This window comes from Scyliorhinus torazame, chromosome 26 (genome assembly GCF_047496885.1).
Source record: "Scyliorhinus torazame isolate Kashiwa2021f chromosome 26, sScyTor2.1, whole genome shotgun sequence".
NCBI lineage: Eukaryota > Metazoa > Chordata > Chondrichthyes > Carcharhiniformes > Scyliorhinidae > Scyliorhinus > Scyliorhinus torazame.
Genome location: NC_092732.1, coordinates 29,750,092 through 29,767,747, shown reverse-complemented (window position 1 = coordinate 29,767,747; position 17,656 = coordinate 29,750,092). Strand labels below are relative to the sequence as shown.

Genomic DNA, 17,656 nt, shown 5'->3' with positions numbered 1-17,656 from the left:
GTAAAGAATTCCACAGGTTCACTCCCCTCCGAGAGAAGAAATTCCTCCTCATCCCCGTCTCAAACGGGCGACCCCTTCACTCGGAGATTGCGCCCTCTGGTCCGCGAGTCTCCCACAAGGGGTAACAACCTCTCAGCATCGACCCTGTCAAACCCCCCCCCCGAGAATCCGATATGTCTCAATAAGGTCGCCTCTCATTCTTCTAAACTCCAATGAGGGTACAGGTGCTATTTCAGGTAGTTCCTGAACCAGGACTTCCAGTTCTTGCATTCTCGCTCCCTCGATGCGAATGCTAACATTGCATTTGCCGTCCTAATTGCCGACTGAACCTGCACGTTAACCTGAAGAGGATCCTGAACCAGGACTCCCAGCTCCTGTATTCTAGCCCCCTCGACCGAGGAAAGGCCCAAATTCCATCCGCCTTCCCTGATCGCGCGGGGGGCCCTCCGAAAGAGCGTTCGGCCGAGGCGCGGCTCCCGCAGGCCCAGGCCTTGGTCACGGCCGAGCCGCCTAACCTGAACGTCTTTGCACTTTTGTACGACCCTCCCCCCTCGGCAAACATGGCTGGCGAGAGGGTGAGGCAGCAGGCGAGGGGCAGCGGGCAAGAGGTTGGGGCGGTGGGCGAGAGGGTGGGGGTGGCAGGTGAAGGGCAGAGGGTGGGTCGGCGGGGCAGCAGGCGAGGCACAGTGGCCAAGAGGGCGGGGCAGCACACAAGAGGGTGGGGCAGCAAGCGAGAGGGTGGGGCAGCAAGCGAGAGGGTGGGGCAGCAAGCGAGAGGCAGCACGCGAGAGGGTGGGGCAGCAAGCGAGAGGGTGGGGCAGCAAGCAAGAGGGTGGGGCAGCAGGGCAAGAGGGTGGGGCAGCAGGGCAAGAGGGTGGGGCAGCAGGGCAAGAGGGTGGGGCAGCAGGGCAAGAGGGTGGGGAGGTGGGCAAGAAAGTGGGGGAGGTGGGCAAGAAAGTGGGGCAGCAGGGCAAGAGGGTGGGCAGGTGGGTGAGAGGACAGATCTACTGACCCTGGGTGGTGCCCCACATAGTTGAATTGCCTCCAAAGGGGGCACCCACGCCACGCGGGATGGGGTTGGGTTGGCAAGTACCTCCCCCCCCCCTACTTAAAAAAAACACCCCCATGTGAGGTGGGGGGGAAAGAATTTGGTGCTTATTTATTTTCTGTCGGCCAAAACGCTGGCCCCGCCCCTCGGCTGGGAGGTGCCCATCCCTTTAACCCGGTGACTTTAATGATTGACGGCCGCCATCTTGGCGACACTCACCCGGCGACCAGGATGATCACCCGCAGCGGGTCGCCGGCCACGGTGAAGAGCAGCAGCGCGAAGGCCGGCCCGAAGGCGATGAAGGTACAGCCGAAGAAGACGGCGGCGCTCATGGTGCCCTCCTCCTCCTCACTGGGCGGCAGCGCTTCGATTTAAAAGTCCCTCCGCCATCGCCCTGCCCCCAACCCAGGACTGACTGAGCGGAGGGCGGGGCTGCTTGACAGGCCGGCCGGCCAATCAGCGGAGTGGCGGGCGGCCCGCCGCTGATTGACGGGCTCCTGCACCAATCAGCGGAGGCGGCAGGGAGCTCGGGAGCGGATTGACGGCCCGGGCCAGCCAACCAGACGCGGTCTTTCCCCCCCTCCCTCCCCTCCCCCCCAATGGCCTGTCCAATCGGCGTCGAGGATCCATCGGGCGCGGCCGGAACGCGGCTGTGGGGGCCAGGGGGGGGCGGTTTGTCTAATGATTGACGGACGTGCCGACCAATCGGCTGCTGGAACGTTGCCCCCGTCGACCTATCGGGGCTGGAGGGCGCCCAGTCAGTTAGCTTCCGGTCACGCCCCTGCCCATGTGCATGGCCGCAATGTGTTCTGGGGGTTGTAGTCTGTCACCTCCTCTGGCAGGGACCAAGGCTTCTTTCAGCCTCTCTCGCCTCAGGTGGTCCTTTACGGTTGAACAACTGGTTATGCCGAAGGAAAGAAACTTGGGGGACAAATTAAATTTGGCTCCTGGAAGGGGGCTACCCAAACTCGTCAAAATGGGACCAAGGGCAATGCAGCCCCTGCGGTGCCCACCGGGCACGGGGTCTCTTGCCTCAGTCTCCTGCTCTGGTTCAATGAAGCCCAACTCAACACCCGTGCCCGGAGTGTGTTCCCCAAATCCCTCCAGTGCAGAAGGAGGCCATTCGGCCCGTCGAGTCGGCAACGCCCCTCAGAAGGAGCCCCCGATTGAAGCCCACCACCATCTCCCCCTCCCGTAACCCCATCCGACCTGCACATCTTTGGACACTAAGGGACAATTTAGCACGGCCAATCCACCTAACCTGCACATCTTTGGTCACTAAAGGACAATTTAGCACGGCCAATCCACCTAACCTTCACATCTTTGGTCACTAAGGGACAATTTAGCACGGCCAATCCACCTAACCCGCACATCTTTGGACACTAAGGGGCAATTTAGCACGGCCAATCCACCTAACCCGCACATCTTTGGACACTAAGGGACAATTTAGCACGGCCAATCCACCTAACCTGCACATCTTTGGACACTAAGGGACAATTTAGCACGGCCAATCCACCTAACCTGCACATCTTTGGTCACTAAGGGGCAATTTAGCATGGCCAATCCACCTAACCTGCACATCTTTGGACACTAAGGGACAATTTAGCACGGCCAATCCACCCAACCTGCACATCTTTGGACACTAAGGGACAATTTAGCATAGCCAATCCACCCAACCTGCACATCTTTGGACACTAAGGGACAATTTAGCACGGCCAATCCACCTAACCTGCACATCTTTGGACACTAAGGGACAATTTAGCACGGCCAATCCACCCAACCTGCACATCTTTGGACACTAAGGGACAATTTAGCACGGCCAATCCACCTCCCCAGCACATGTTTGGTCACTAAGGGGCAATTTAGCACGGCCAATCCACCTAATCTGCAGATCTTTGAACAGTGGGAGCAAACCGGAGCACCCGGAGGAAACCCACGCGGACGCGGCGAGAACGTGCAAACTCCACTGAAGGTCGGAAGCGAACCCGGGTCCCTGGTGATGTGAGGCCCTGGTCTCGGAAGCGAACCCGGGTCCCTGGTGGAAGCAGGGACGATAGTGACATTTAAGGGGCATCTTGACAAATACATGAATAGGATGGGAATAGAGGGATACGGACCCAGGAAGTGTAGAAGATTGTAGTTTAGTCGGGCAGCATGGTCGGCACGGGCTTGGAGGGCCGAAGGGCCTGTTCCTGTGCTGTACATTTCTTTGTTCTTTGACGAGCCTTTAAAACCCCGTCGCCACACGGCTACGGACCAAGTGCTGGGAAACGGGATTATACGAGACAAGCGTTTGAAGGTCGACGCAGACACAACCGGCCAAAGGGCCTCTTTCTGTGCTGTGAAACTCGTAACTAGTCCCCCTATCTTTCAAATTGTCCCATATTGCTTTGCTATCTGTTTGGTCCCTCTTGTTTCCCAACCCGTACAGAACCCCGCCCCCTCCGCCGCCGTTACACCTCATTACATGTTTCCCCCAGTTCTGGCTGAAGGTCATCGAGCAAAGAACCATACAGCACAGGAACAGGCCCTTCGGCCCTCCAAGCCTGTACCGGTCATGATACCAACCTTTGCCAAAACCTTCAGCACTTCCTTGTGCCGTATCCCTCTTTCCCCGTCCTATCCGTGTCTTTGTCAAGATGCCTTTTGAACTGCGTTAATGTATCTGCTTCCACAACTTCCCCTGGCAACATGTTCCAGGCACGCACCACCCTCTGTATAAAAAACCTGCCTCGCACATCTCCTCTAAACTTTGCCCCACGGACCTTAAACCCCCTGGTGACATAGAACATTACAGCGCAGTACAGGCCCTTCGGCCCTCGATGATGCGCCGACCTGTGAAACCACTCTAAAGCCCATCTACACTATTCCCTTATCATCCATATGTCTATCCAATGACCATTTGAATACCCTTAGTGTTGGCGAGTCCACTACTGTTGCAGGCAGGGCATTCCACACCCTTACTAGTCTCTGAGTAAAGAACCTACCTCTGACATCTGTCCTATATCTATCTCCCCTCAATTTAAAGCTATGTCCCCTCGTGCTAGACATCACCATCCGAGGAAAAAGGCTCTCACTGTCCACCTCTGACTGACCCCACCACCCTGGGAAAGAGTCCCTGCCCATCCACTCTATCCATGCCCCTCATAATCTTGTAGCTCTCTATCAGGTCGCCCCTCAACCTCCGTCTTTCTAATGAAAACAGTCCGAGTCTATTCAGCCTCTCCGCATAGCTCACACCCTCCAGGCCAGGCAACATCCTGGTAAACCTCCTCTGCACCCTCTCCAAAGCCTCCACATCCTTCTGGTAGTGTGGCGACCAGAATTGTGTGCAATATTCCATGTGCGGCCTTACCGAGGCTCTGTACAACTGCAGCCTGACTCGCCAGTTTTTATACTCGATGCCCCGTCCAATGAAGGCAAGCATTCCGGTTGCTTTCTTGACCACCTTGTCCACTTGTGTTGCCACCTTCAAAGATCTGTGGACCTGCACGCCCAGATCTCTCTGAGTTTTGTCATGGGAAAGTCACTTTAAGAAATGTTTGTCTGCTCAAGTGGCTGCCGTGATGTCAGAATGTGGGTGGAGCTGAGCTCTGGCTCTGCTTTTTAGTGTCGCTTTGAGGAAAAGCTTGGGTGTGTCTGTGTGTTTTAGTTTTGTTTTTAGTGTTGGAGCTGCAGCCAGCCAAAGAAGGTGTAATATTAATCTCTCTGCCACCTAAAGACTATCTCTAGATCATTTGGTGAATTCAGAGTGATAACTGCTCTCAGTAGAGAATTTAAACCTGGCGTGCTTCTGTAAAAAGGGTTTTTGTCTTATGGATGTTAAAAGGAAAGTTTAAGGATTACTTAGTGTTGTATTCTTTGGGGGGTGTATTTGAATTGATGGTTGCTAAGATGTTCACTGTATGTTTTAAAAAGGTTAACTGAGTTATAGAATAAACATTGTTTTGCATTAAAAAATACTTGTCCATTTCTGCTGTCCCACACCTGTAGAGTGGGCCGTGTGCTCCCCATACCACAATCTAGCAAAAGTCGTGGGTCTCCATGATACACTTTGGAGTTCTCTAAACACTGGCCCACAACACTGTCTATATTCCGAAGAGTTTTACCATTTACGGTATGTTTCTCCCTCTATGTTAGACCCACCAAAATGCATCGATCTGAAACTTCAACTCTCTTTCTCACTCTATACAGCCCTTTGGAGTTTTCCCAGCCTCATCTCCCCCCCCCCCCCCTTACTTTCACTCCAAATCAGGGTGACCAACTCGAGGGACACTTTGACTGCAGGGTTTTCCGCTATGACTGGGGTTTTGCAAATCGGCTTAATCTCTCGCGGGATGTGGGATGCTCGCTGGGCCATACCCGCTTGTTGCCCGTCCCCAATTGCCCTTTGAACTCAATGTCTCGCTCGGGCCATTTCAGAGACGGGGCGGTTAAGAGTCGGCCGCATTGCCCTGTGTGTGTGGAGGGGGTGTCTGGAGTCCCATGTAGGCCAGGCCTGGGTTAGGCCGGCAGATTTCCCTCCCTGAAGGGGACATTAGTGAGCCGTCACAGAACTGTTACGGGGGTGGGGTGGGGGGGGGGGGGGGGGGGCATGAGGCCACAGGCGCATCTCTCTTCGTGACCAGTGCCATTTCCTCAGCCTTTTTCCCCCTTAACCCCTGTACGTCATCGGAAGCCTCAATTGAACCCCCCCCCCCCCCCCCTAAAGACTATCTCTAGATCATTTGCTGAATTCAGAGTGATAACTGCTCTCAGTAGAGAATTTAAACCTGACGTGCTTCTGTTAAAAGGGTTTTTGTCTTATGGATGTTAAAAGGAAAGTTTAAAGGATGACTTGGGGTTGTATTTGAATTAATGGTTGCTAAGATGTTCACTGTATGTTTTATGCTTTAAAAAGGTTGATTTGAACCCGTCTCGCCGGATGACTAGCCTGGGTCTCGTTGGATTACTATTACTAGTCCAGCGACGCGACCACAGTCTCGGGGGGGGCGCGGGGAAGGTCGCCTCGAGACCATCACAGCAGCATTATTAAAATCAACCAAAACTGACGCATTTTTCTCTCGGGTCAAAATTGCCCAACCCTCTTGAGGGGAAGCATTTCTCCTCGTCGCTGCCCGATGTGGGCGACCCCTAATTTTAAAGCAGCGCCCTTATGAAGACCCAGGAGGCCGAGGGGTTGCGTAAACGGTGGTTTATTCAACGTCAAAAGAAAATGGCCGCCACGACGGCCTACACAAGTCTCTGTCCGGGTCCGGCGTTCTTGCACATTTATTCCTCCTTGGGATGTGGGCGTCGCCCGTCTGGCCCATTATTTATTGCCCCTCCCCTGAACGGGCAGTTAAGAGTCGACCGCGTTGCTGAGGGCCAAGAGTCACATGTAGGCCAGACCAGGTAAGGACGGCAGAGTTCCCCTCGCTGAAGTATATGTGGGTTTTTAACGACACTGGTTTCGTGGTCACCGTTTGGCCATTTAATTCCAGGTTGTTGTTGAATTCAAATCTTGGGATGGGATTCGAAGCCGGGTCCCCGCAGCTTTTACCCGAGGGAGGGGGGGAGATCTCTGGCTTACTAGCCCATGGGGAGATCGATTTGGCTATCCCCGGGGGCCTTCTGAGGGTTGTTACATCTCCCTTCGTCTTGGTCTCACCCACACGAGGAAATGACCTTCCGCCTTGTCGAGACCGTTTAGGGTCTTCAATCAAGTCACCCCTCACTCTTCTAAACTCTAGGGGGAAACACAGGCGGGAACTGGACACACCATCGAATGAAGGGACAATCGCTTAAAGTACAAGACAGTTGGTCCCACAGCTCCGTGTTCTGGGCGGCTATTATTTTCCCTCAGTCCTGATGATGTGATCAAGAGGAGGAGCCAGGTCTGTCTGAAAAAAAGATGGGTTCTTCCTCGAATTTTAATCTGAGCAGAGGTGTTTCCGTTTTGGTCGTGGAAGACACCACTGCCCCAGATGACCATAGGCTACCTTCCCCTTCGAGGGGGGGGGGGGGGGGAGAAGAGCTGACTGGTGGTGATTTAACCGGGAAGGTCACCACACACCTCAAGCGAGGGGCAAGGTTGAGAGGGCAGGGCCTTGGTGGGGAAACGCAGCCTGTTCAGGAATCGAACCCGCGCTGTTGGCGTCGCTATGCGTCACAAACCGGCTGACCACCCAACTGAGCTAAAGCTCTCTTGAAAGACTCGATTCAACCATCCACCGTACGCTCAGCCAGCGCAGTCCAGAGACCTACCACGCGCTGCCTGAAAAGGTTTCTCCTCGTTCTGCCGATAGAGAATACTGAGAGGCCTGGATGGAGTGGATGTGGGAGAGACCAGAAGCAGAGGACACAATCTCAGACTGAAGGGACGATCCTCTAAAACAGAGGTGAGGAATTTCTTCAGCCAGAGGGTGGCGAATCGGTGGAACTCTTTGCCGCAGAAGGCTGGGGTGGCCAAATCACGGAGTGTCTTTAACCACAGAACGTAACAGTGCAGAAGGAGGGGCCGTTCGGCCCATCGAGTCTGCACCGGCCCTTGGAAAGAGCGCCCTAACTAAGCCCACACCTCGACCCCGTACCCAACAGAGATAGATCGGTTCTTGATTAAGAAGGGGATCAGGGGTTATGGGGAGAAGGCAGGAGAATGGGAAAAATATCAGCCATGATCGAATGGCCGATGGGCCGAATGGCCTAATTCTGCTCCCCTGTCATATGGTCTCACACCTGTCCACTCTTGATCTTTGATCCCTTTCATGAGTGTGAACAACTTTTCGCTCTCTTAAGGGGCAATTTAGCGCGGCCAATCCACCCGCCCTGCACATCTTTGGGTTGTGGGGGGCACGAAACCCACGCAGACACGGGGAGAACGTGCAAACTCCACACGGACCGTGACCCAGAGCCGGGATCGAACCCGGGACCTCGGCGCGGTGAGGCAGCAGTGCTAACCACTGTGCCGCCGTGCCACCCCCACGCCGGTCAATGCGTTGAAGGCCGGGGACAGACACATTGTTTTTGGTCTCCCAGAGGAACCGTGGGGGAGCGGACGGCGGAAATAAGGGCCTTGAACCCCCAAGGTCAGCCGTGATTGTATCGAGTGGCATGGGTGGTAATGTCCCCGGACTAGTAACCCCAGGCTAACCATCCCGGGTGCAGGGGTTCAAATGCCCCCCCCCCCCAGTGGAATTAAAATTCGATGAATTAAAAGTTATTGAAAAGCGAGTCTCGGTAACGGCGTCCGTGATGAGGAACGTTGTTTTGTCGTAAATAAATAAATTCCCCCGCCACTGAGTTCCCTAACGTCCCCTTTAGGGGGGCGAAATCTGCCGTCGTTACTCCGGTCTGGCCTACTCGCGATTCCAGATCACCCGCTTCCCCCCACGCACACGCACAGCGACAAATCCCAGCTCTGCCACTGCCGGCAGTCCGTGAGTGAATAATTCTTTTTGTTTTTTAAAAAAAAAACCACAGCAGGGGCCTCGAAGGTACCGAGAGTGGCGAGACACAAACGTCCCACAGTCACCACAATTCTTTATTACCTCAGCGTCCGTACAGAGGCGTCAACGCAGCGATAGGGGCAGCACGGTAGCATTGTGGATAGCACAATTGCTTCACAGCTCCAGGGTCCCAGGTTCGATTCCGGCTTATTTCACTGTCTGTGCGGAGTCTGCACATCCTCCCCGTGTGTGCGTGGGTTTCCTCCGGGTGCTCCGGTTTCCTCCCACAGTCCAAAGATGTGCGGGTTAGGTGGATTGGCCGTGCTAAATTGTCCCTTAGTGCCCAAAGATGTGCGGGTTAGGTGGATTGGCCAATGATAAATTGCCCTTAAGTGTCCAAAATTGCCCTTAGTGTTGGGTGGGGTTACTGGGTTATGGGGATGGGGTGGAGGTGTTGACCTTGGGTAGGGTGCTCTTTCCAAGAGCCGGTGCAGACTCGATGGGCCGAATGGCCTCCTTCTGCACTGTAAATTCAATGATAATCTATGATAGCGCCGCCATGGAGCGGCAGATTGCAGCCCCCTCCTCCCGTTTCCCGGAGGCTCCCATCTCGCAAAACCTGGGAAGGAGGGGGGGGGGGGAATCGGTGGGCCCGCTCCACGGAGCAGAGCCAGGCATTCGGGGCCGTTGACTTGACTGGAGTAGGTTGTGCTCGACTTGACTGGAGTAGGTTGTGCCCAGCCGGGGCAGGCTGATCAGAATCATATCCTCCCCCCCCCCATTTTAGCTTCATCCACGGTTGGCAAGGTGGGCTAATCGGTTGCACGTCATCACGGAGGGCCTGGTGCCCTCGCTCTGGTTCCCCGGCATTCACCAGCTCTCTCAGAGGACATCCCCCCATCCCCCCTCGGCTTCAGGCCGTTAGTTTCGATCGGAAACAGTACGCCGTGTAGCCAAGGATATTTTTGGCAGTACCTCCCTTGCCCAGGATGGGGGGCAGGGAAGGATGGACAACGTCCCTGAAGAAGTCACCTTGGTCGAAGCTACGGGGGGGGGTTAACCGTATGACACAGAACGGGCAATAAACCTGGCCTCGCCGGCGCCCCCCCACATTCCCAGAAGGGTCGACCCGATTGAGCAGATGACCCAAGGGCCCTCAGTAATCCAAATGGGATGCGCGCGGGCGAGCGAACCCCCGACCTTCGACCCCCGACACGCCCCCTTTCCCCACTTCAATCTTCGGAAAACCTTCGCCACCCTCCGGACCCCGTGGCATCATCGGATCGCCGGCCCCGTTTTCAAACCATTCCCGCTTTTCGTCTCCTCTTCGCCCACACAAGCCATTTATCCATCCGTCCCAACATCGCTCCTCATTCCCGCCTCCTGCAGAAATGCCTTGCCCCCCCCCCCTCTCCTGCCCCCCCCACTCCCCGCCAACTGTAAAGGGACGCATTGCCACTTTGCCTAAACCTGGACATGCTCAACCGCAAGACGGTCGGATGGGACGCCACCTCAGCCAGACTTGTCCTCACCTGCGGTTAAGGCTGCATCATCCACTGGACAGATCCTCTCCCCATCGCCCAACCGCATCCCCCCCCCCCCCGGTAACTCCCTCACCTCTAACCAATGGATACAATATCCCACCCCGGGATCAATTAGCAGGGATGGTATCCTGATGAAATTTTTGTTGTTGCTTTAGCTCAGCACCCCCCCCCCCAGGGTTATCGAGTCGGTCAACTCTGATTTAGGGTCCAAAAGATCACGCAGGAGTACCTCCCCAACATGGTCAATTGGCCTGGCACAAACAGGGCACATTCAGGCTCCCGCCATGATCTGGCAACCAGCGCCCGCCCCGAATCTCTGACTCCCGGCATCCCTGCCAGCGCAGGAGGAGCCCATTCAGCCCGTCAGGTCTGCACCGACCCTCCGAAAGAGCACCCGGCCGATCCCCGTAACCCCGCCTAACCTGCCCATCATTTGGACTGTGGGAGGAAACCCACTCGGACACAGGGGAGGGGGGAACGTGCAGACTCCACACGCAGGCAGTCACCCCCAGGCCGGAATCGAACCCGGATCCCTGGCGCTGTGAGGTGGCAGTGCCAACATTCTATGCCACTGTGCTGGGGAAGGGGGGGCATCTGGCACCCCCCCCCCCCCCCCCCCCCCCGCACTCGCAGCGGGAAAGGCGTTGTCCTCTAAAAGCATCTAAATAAAAGAAAACCGACACGAAGGGGGGGGTCTCGTCCTTTCCAAATAAAAACCGAAGAATCCGAAAAGAGCGAATAACGCGACGCCGGTCAGGGTTCCAGTAAATGAGGCGGGAGGCTTCAGGCGGCTCTCGTCCCCCCCTCCCTCCTATCTGCGGGCCTCGACTCCTCGTAGCCAGAGGACTCGAGTACAGGAGCGAGGATGTCTCGGTACAGCCGGAGAAGGCCTTGCGAGGTTCAAAATGTCCGCCCAACGCCCGCCCACCTCCGGTCCCGGAACGCGACGGCACTCGAAATACAAAAGAGACACAAACTTAAATAGTCTTTGCTAGGCTTGGGCCTGCCCGCTTGCTGGGGCCGGTGGAAATCGCAGTGCGAGGGAGGGAGAGAGAGAGAGGGTAGAAGCTCGCCTCCTGCCGTTGAGGAATAGCGGGGTACATGGGAGTGGGGAAGAGGAGGAATTGTAGTGACATTCACACCAAGAGCGGCTCCCGAGTGATCGATCCGACCGATCCATTAACCCCCCCAACCACCACCAGGCAGGTCGATTTCCGTAAGCCATCCGTCACGAGTCTCCGAGGAGGTTCCAAGCTCTCCGGGGGTGGCGTTGGGGGAGGGGAGGTTGGCGGGGATGGGGGGGGGGGGGAAGCATTTAGAGTCTTAAACTAAAGAGCACTTGGAGGAACTGGTCTTTGACGGGCTGTGCAGTGAAGTCTTGTAGGCTGAAGAACCAAAACCCTAGGTATTGAAGAGCATAAAAAGTGTTAGACCCGGGGGGGGGGGGGGGTCAAACGCGCAAAAGACGTTGTGGGTACTTCCTGATTTGCAAATGATATTCAAGCCGCATTCTGAGGAGACGGTAAACCCAGGGCCCCCAGTTTGCCCTCCTCGGCAGTTGTCAGAAGTTCCGACAGGCACTTCCAGAAGAAAGGGGGTTTGCCAACTCCCGCTCAAACTCCAATGGCCGTTGCGACCGCCAGGGCGTCGGCACGCTGCCCCACTTTGTCGGATCGCCCGCCCGACAGCTCGCTGGCATGGTCGCAATGGGCTGGATTTGGAAGGGGAAGTGGCCTTCGTTGCGAGGGCTAGGGTGGATTGGGAATATCGGAATAAGGAAACCTTGCTCCAGTTGTACAGGGATTTTGGGGGGGGGGGGGCCCCGAGTCTGGAATGACCTTTGTGGCCGCGTTTTAAGAAAGGATTTACTCGGGGCAGCGCGGTGGCGCAGTGGCTAGCACTGCAGTCTCACGGCGCCGAGGTCCCAGGTTCGATCCCGGCTCTGGGTCGCTGTCCGTGTGGAGCTTGCACATTCTGCCCGTGTTTGCGTGGGGTTTCGCCCTCACAACCTAAAGATGTGCAAGATACGTGGATTGAACACGCTTAATTGCCCCTTAATTGGAAACAATGAACTGGGTATTCTAAATTTTAAAAAAAAGGATTTATCGCATCGGAGGCGGGACAGCGCAGGGTTGCAAGATCAGGCCCAGTCTCAGGATAAGGAGCCGGCCATTTTGGGACCGAGCGGAGGTGGAATCCCTTCACGCAAAGCGTTGTGAATCTTTGGGATCCTCCACTCCCCCAGAGGGGTGGGGATGCTTCATCGTCGAGCACATTTGAGGCCCGGAGGGGGTAGGTTTGTTCTCCGAGGGAACGAAAGGATTTGGGAAACGGGGCGTTCAAACCCCAGATCCGCCACGGTTTATCAAATGGTGGAGTAGGCCCAATGGAGCAGAGTGGTCTCCCGCTCCTATTCCTTGTGGTCTTTTCGATTGGCGTCCTCCTGTGCTGCACCACACTACGGAGGCCTTAAAGAGCTAATCACCGAGACGAGGCCCCCGGGGGGGGGGGGGGGGGGGGGGGCGAGGAGGACGCCTCCTATCGAACTCTTACTTTTAAACCCAGGAGCAGGCCAGCCCATGGCGACCAGTGCAAAGGTCATCGGTCTCGCAGTAAACTTACCGATTTCTTGCTCATCTTCGTCAATATATCGTTGGCCAGCGATCGAAACGCCTGTTAGAAATGAAAAGGGAGGAGTTTAAATGTGCAACACGAAAGCCCATGGGTAATATATCGGTGTTATGGGCCAGGGTTTAGAGAACCCCAAAGTGTATCATGGAGTTCACCTGACCCCACAACTTTCACTAGATTGTGGTGTGGGGAGCGCACGGCCCACTCTCCAGGTGTGGGACAGCAGAAATGGAAAAGTATTTTTTAAAGCAAAACAATGTTTATTCTATGAATTCAAGTTAACCTTTTTAAAACATAGTGAACATCTTAGCAACCATCGATTCAAATACAACCCCCAAAGAATACAACACTAAGTAATCCTTTAAGCTTTCCTTTTACCATCCAGAAGACTTAAAACATTTATAATTCTGAATTGACCATTCAGAGGTAGGTTCTTTACTCAGAGAGTGGTTAGGGTGTGGAATGGACTGCCTGCTGTGATAGCGGAGTCGGACACTTTAGGAACTTTCAAGCGGTTATTGGATAGGCACATGGAGCACACCAGAATGACAGGGAGTGGGACAGCTCGATCTTGGTTTCGGACAATGCTCGGCACACCATGGAGGGCCGAAGGGCCTGTTCTGTGCTGTACTGTTCTATGTTCTAAATGATCAAGAGATATAGTCTTTTGATGGCAGAGAAAACAGCAGTACAGCTGCTCTGTCTGGCTTCAGCTCCAACACTTAAAAAAAACTAAAACACACCCTGCAGCAAACAGCCTAAAACAAAAGTAAAAAGCTGACAGACAGCCCAGCTCCACCCACTCTCTGACATCACTGATAAACACCCATTTCTTAAAAGATGCTCTCACATGACAATCGGCACGGGTTGAGAATAGATTGGCCAAGAGGAAACCGAGAGCAGGAATAAATGGGCCTCTTTCGGATTGGCAGGCGGTGGCGGTGGCGTCACGACACACACGGACGATTTGGGCGAGGGGAACATTTTCCAAGTTTGCCGACGGGCACAAAACCGGGGTGCGATTGGCGAGGAGGACGTTCAAGGCGATTTGGACGAGTTGAGCGAGTGGGAAGATTCACGGCAGACGCCAGTGTGACGGGGGGGCAAACGTGAAGTTGTCCACTTCGGAAGGAGAGACAGAACGGCGGCGTATTATTTAAATGGCGACAGATTGGGAGACGTTGAGGTGCAGAGGGACCTGGGTGTTCCAGTGCACCAGTCGCTTGAAAGCAAGCATGCAGGTACAGCACACAGGAAGCAAAATGGTGTGTTGGCCTTCGTTGCGAGAGGATTAGAGTGCAGGAGCGAGGATGTCTCACTGCAGCTGGACAAGGCCTCGGTGAGACCACACCGGGCGCATTGTGGGCGGTTTTGGTCTCCTTATCCAAGAAAGGATATACTTGCCACAGAGGGAGCGCAGCGAAGATTCACCAGACTGGTTCCTGGGATGGCGGGATTGTTGTTACGGGAAGAGATTGGGCCTGTATTCCCTTAGAAGAATAAGAGGGGATCCAATTGAAACGTCTCAAATTCTGACCGGGCCGGACAATGTTCCTCTCGCTGGGGGGGCATCCAGAACAAGGGTGATCACAGATTCAGGATACGGAGCTCCCACCCACCCCACCACCTCCCCTACCCCACTATTCCTCGAATAATGCTGTGGAATCGTTTTCCGTCTTTCACTCACCGGGGAAGGAACAGGCAAGAATACCAAATTTCATAGGGAACAGTCCGGCTCACGGGTAAATCAAGAACGGGCAGGTCACCTGCAGAATTTCTCCCAGTGCATATTAGACCCAGGTTCATCCCGGTGTTCATTTCCAAGTGTCAGTCCCTCGACCACTCTTTTCTCAGAAATTATTGTTCCCTTTGAAATTTGGTATTCTTCCATTTGGTCTGATGAGTGCAAGATAGAAAACTTTGACGGCATGTCTCTTTTTTTGTTTTTTCCAGAAACGCTTGAGCGATTGGGGGGGGGAGGCGCAGTGGTATTGTCGCTGGGCTAGTCATCCAGAGGCCCAGAATAATGCTCTGGGGACCCCGGTTCGAATCCCTCCAGGGCAGACGGTGAAATTCGAATTGAAGAAGAAAAAGAAAAAAAATCTGGAATTAAGAAGTCTAACGATGAGCGGGAAACCATTGCCGATTGTAAAAAAAAAAATCCATCTGGTTCGCTAATGACCTTCAGGGGAGGGAAGTCTGCCGTCCTTACCCGGTCTGGCCTACACGTGACTCCAAACCCCACACACACCGATGCAGTTGACTCCTAACTGGAATTTATTGACCATCGCGACGGTGGTGGGTGAGCCGCCATCTTGAACCCGCTGCAGTCCCGTGTGGTGTAGGTACACCCACCGTGCTGTTAGGGAGGGAGTCCCGGGATTCCGACCCCGGCGACAGTGAAGGAACGGCCGATGCATTCCCGAGTCGGGATGGCGAGCGGCTCATTGGGGGAACTTGCAGGTGGGGTGGGGGGGGTTCCCCATGTGTCTGCTGCCCCCCCCCTCGTCCTTCAAGGCGGTAGAGGTGACGGGTTTGGAAGGTGCTGTCGAAGGCGAGTCGCCGCGGTGCGTCTTGTAGACGGTGCACACGGCTGCCGCTGTGCGTCGGGGGAGGGGGGGGGGGCGGGGGGAGTGAATGTCGGTGGTTAGCGTGTCGATCGAGCTTTGTCCTGGATGGTGTCGAGCTTGTCGAGTGTCGTTGGGAGCCGCGCTCGTCCAGGCGAGTGGAGAGTCTCCCATCGCACTCCTAACTCGTGTCCTTGTCGATGGGGGACAGGCTTTGGGGGGGGGGGGGGTCAGGAGGTGAGTTTCTCTCCGCAGGATTCCCAGCCTCTGACCTGCTCTGGGAGCCACAGTATTTATACGGCTGGGCCCAGTTCAGTTTCTGATCAATGGTAACCCCCAGGGTGTTAATAGTGGGGGATTCGGCGATGGTGATGTCAAGGGCGATGGTTTGATCGTCTCTTGTTGGAGATGGTCATTGAATGGTCGGGGTGGCGAGCGGCTCGGAGGGGGGATCTTGCAGGTGGGGGTGTTCCCCGTGTGTCTGCTGCCCCCCCCCCCCTCGTCCTGCTGGATGGTAGAGGTGGCGGGTTTGGAAGGTGCGGAGGCGGACGCTTGGGAAGGAGGGTACACAACTTGTCATCTCTGAACAGCGCTCTCTGAGCATTTGTATGGCGCCATTGCGAGATCTGGACAGCCAATCCCCTTACGCGTCCTTTGCAGCCCAGTCACCAGCTTCGCCCCCTGGAACAGCGTGGCACCGGGAAGAGCAAGTCGAGGGAAGGGGGAGGGGGATCCGGAAGATTTAAATGTGGGGGGGGGGGGAAAAAACACCCTTGATTCAATCGAGACCCGGCTTACCTCTTCCACGTTCAAACTCGACTTGGCGCTTGTTTCGAAGAATCGGATGCCGTGGTCTTTTGCCAGCTGCAGACAACAGAACACAAATTGATAAATGATCAGGGTTATTATGGGATGTCCGGGTTGGCTGCCCGGCGGCGAGAGGCAGAGAACGGTGCACCCTCTCGGCCTATCGTATCGGTGCTGGCTCTTTCAAAGAGCAGGCACAGTTACTTCCTACCCTCCCCGCACTGCTCTCTCCCCGTCGCCCCATCTCTCTCCCCCCCCCCCCCAATATTCCCCCGATTTCCCCCCTCCCTCCGTTTCCAAAAGTTCGGATTGAATCCGCTCCCACCGCCCCTTTTGAGACAGCTCCTTCCCGGTGACATCTCGCTGCATTTAAAATTAAAATTCTCCTCGTCCCGTTCCCCCTGGTGCTGTTCCCGATTCTCTTCAATCTGTGTCACCCCCCCCCCCCCCCCCTCGCCACCCCGCCTCGCCACCCCGCTCTCCAAAACTCCAAGTGAAATCCTTGCTGTTCATAGACCACCCCACAGTGCAGAAGGGGGCCATTCGGCCCATCGCGTCGGCCCACCCCCAGGCCAGCTCCCCGCCCCACCCCCATAACCCATGATCCAACCGCACATCTTTGGACACTAAGGGACAATTTAGCACGGCCAATCCACCTAACCTGCTCATCTTTAGACACTAAGGGACAGTTTAGCACGGCCAATCCACCTAACCTGCACATCTTTGGACACTAAGGGACAATTTAGCACGGCCAATCCACCTAACCTGCTCATCTTTGGACACTAAGGGACAGTTTAACACGGCCAATCCACCTAACCTGCACATCTTTGGACACTAAGGGACAATTTAGCCCGGCCAATCCACCTAACCTGCACATCTTTGGACACTAAGGGGCAATTTAGCACGGCCAATCCACCTAACCTGCACATCTTTGGACACTAAGGGACAATTTAGCACGGCCAATCCACCTAACCTGCTCATCTTTGGACACTAAGGGACAGTTTAACACGGCCAATCCACCTAACCTGCACATCTTTGGACACTAAGGGACAATTTAGCCCGGCCAATCCACCTAACCTGCACATCTTTGGACACTAAGGGGCAATTTAGCACGGCCAATCCACCTAACCTGCACATCTTTGGACACTAAGGGACAATTTAGCACGGCCAATCCACCTAACCTGCTCATCTTTCGACACTAAGGGACAGTTTAGCACGGCCAATCCACCTAACCTGCACATCTTTGGACACTAAGGGGCAATTTAGCACGGCCAATCCACCTAACCCGCACATCTTTGGACACTAAGGGACAATTTAGCCCGGCCAATCCACCTAACCTGCACATCTTTGGACACTAAGGGGCAATTTAGCACGGCCAATCCACCTAACCCGCACATCTTTGTACACTAAGGGACAATTTAGCACGGCCAATCCACCTAACCCGCACATCTTTGGACACTAAGGGACAATTTAGCACGGCCAATCCACCTAACCCGCACATCTTTGGACACTAAGGGACAATTTAGCACGGCCAATCCACCTAACCCGCACATCTTTGGACACTAAGGGGCAATTTAGCACGGCCAATCCACCTAACCTGCACATCTTTGTACACTAAGGGACAATTTAGCA

General features: G+C 55.1%; 2 protein-coding genes across 2 annotated transcripts in view; both read right to left on the bottom strand.

The window, feature by feature from the left end:
* Positions 1–1,487, bottom strand: part of LOC140402934 (gamma-secretase subunit APH-1A-like) — a 46,211-nt gene extending 44,724 nt beyond the window's left edge. Inside the window, exon 1 of the mRNA XM_072490577.1 lies at positions 1,268–1,487. Within this exon, the coding sequence (XP_072346678.1) occupies positions 1,268–1,380 (113 nt within the window). The 5' untranslated portion in view covers positions 1,381–1,487. The remainder of the gene's footprint in view (positions 1–1,267) is intronic.
* A 4,740-nt stretch (positions 1,488–6,227) lies between these two features.
* Positions 6,228–17,656, bottom strand: part of LOC140402933 (ras-related protein Rab-13-like) — a 32,176-nt gene continuing 20,747 nt past the window's right edge. Inside the window, exons 5-7 of the mRNA XM_072490576.1 lie at positions 16,016–16,081; positions 12,642–12,692; positions 6,228–11,420 (exon numbers count right to left, since the gene is read on the bottom strand). Of these exons, the coding sequence (XP_072346677.1) occupies positions 11,343–11,420; positions 12,642–12,692; positions 16,016–16,081 (195 nt within the window). The 3' untranslated portion in view covers positions 6,228–11,342. The remainder of the gene's footprint in view (positions 11,421–12,641; positions 12,693–16,015; positions 16,082–17,656) is intronic.